The sequence below is a fragment of the Sinocyclocheilus rhinocerous genome, unplaced genomic scaffold, assembly GCF_001515625.1.
Source record: "Sinocyclocheilus rhinocerous isolate Xijiao unplaced genomic scaffold, SAMN03320098_v1.1 C36780660, whole genome shotgun sequence".
Classification (NCBI taxonomy): Eukaryota; Metazoa; Chordata; class Actinopteri; order Cypriniformes; family Cyprinidae; genus Sinocyclocheilus; species Sinocyclocheilus rhinocerous.
Genome location: NW_015785859.1, coordinates 1 through 1,633, shown reverse-complemented (window position 1 = coordinate 1,633; position 1,633 = coordinate 1). Strand labels below are relative to the sequence as shown.

Below are 1,633 nucleotides of genomic sequence, written 5' to 3'. Positions count from 1 at the left end.
TATTTTCTTGTCTTGTGGAAGAATATCTGATTTATTGTTTTCTATACATTTATCACATGAAATAATCTCTAATTCGTTGTTTAATTTTGCACAACATACAGGTAAATGATTGTGGAGAATTTATGACAAACTTTAAAGACAAATATCTCAATTCAGTTCTTCATTATATACGGTAATTCATTACCCTCAACCTACATTGCCGTTTGTATTGATATTATCTTTCATGATACTTGCAGCATACTTTAGTGACGCCCCTGCTTTTTATCAACAATTAAGGCTACAACTCTGCCAACAACTCCACCAACAAATTCACCAGCAACTCCACCAATTATAGCACCAACTGCGATGCCTTTTAAAAAATATTTCCAATACTTGGAAAAAAATTTCTTAAATCCACTTGTCTCTTCGGAATCTGGTGTGTTTTTGTGCTCCTCTTGTTGTTTCTCATTATTCTCTCTCTGCATCTCCACACTAAGTTTTTCTATTTCAGATTTCAGAGCTTCTATTTTTCTGGTTTTATCCTCCATCTCCTTTCTCATTCTCTCAAGCTCCTCTTGTCTTAGTTTCTCTCCTTGATTTCTCTCTTCTTTGTTTCTCTGCATCTCCACTGTAAGTCCTTCTATTTCAGAGCTCTGAGCTTCTATCTTTGCACTTTTCTCATCTGTCTCCTTTCTCATTTGTTCAATCTCGTCTTGTCTTTTTTTCTCTTCTTGATTTCTCTCCTCTTTGTCTTTCTGCAGCTCCACTCTAAGTCTTTCTATTTCAGATCTCTGAGCTTTTATCTTTCTGCTTTTCTCCTCTCTTTTTTCCCTCTCTCTCTCCATTTCCTCTTGTCTTTTTTTCTCCTCTTGTTGTTGTCTCACATTATTCTCTCTTTGTATCTTTGTTCTGATGTTCTCCTCTGTCTCCTTCCTTGCTCTATCAATCTCCATTTTTTGTCTGAATCTCAGAGCATCTTCAAACATTTCATTACTGTAGTATCCTCCTCCATTCTGCTTTATCATTGTGTCAATCTTCTGCAGTAGATCATTCACCTGCTCTATGTTATTCTCATCGCTATTGTTGAAGACATGATATCTGCCTCCACACTGATCAACTATATTTTTTAGATTTTCATTATCATTAATGAGCTTTTCTACTGACATTTTTTGTAGCTGATCTTCATGTGTGAAGAGAATGATGGAGTATTTTAACACTTCTTCTCCAAACAACATCTCAATGATCTGAGGAATCTCTACCTCCTGGTCAGTGAATCTATTATTCACAGGAAACACAATGAGAAAAGCATGTGGTCCAGGACAGGATAAATAAACACTTCTCGCTATCTCTATCATGAACTGCTCAGGTGCCATCTGTGTGTCAAAGAATCCAGGAGTGTCAATTACAGACACGTTCCTGCCTGAAACAGTCGCATGTTTCTCTGAGGATTTACGGGTCACTGAATTTGTGCCATTTAAAGATTTAAACTCTTTCTTTCTCAGTATTGTGTTTCCAGATGCACTCTTCCCAACACCAGTTTTACCCAGCAGCACAATCCTTCTGGATAAACGATTGGAAACAGGAATCTCCTGGATGTTGGTGGAAATTCTTTTTGGTCCTTTTTGTGGCACTGAAAAAATATAAAATAAAATAA

General features: G+C 36.6%; 1 protein-coding gene across 1 annotated transcript; it reads right to left on the bottom strand.

Annotated features, from left to right (window-relative positions):
* Positions 1-204: 204 nt before the first annotated feature.
* Positions 205-1,601, bottom strand: LOC107736555 (GTPase IMAP family member 7-like; the record flags this gene model as incomplete). Its single annotated transcript, XM_016547941.1, has 1 exon — positions 205-1,601. A coding segment is annotated over one exon (1,359 nt), but the record flags the coding sequence as incomplete, so codon positions are not given.
* Positions 1,602-1,633: the final 32 nt, after the last annotated feature.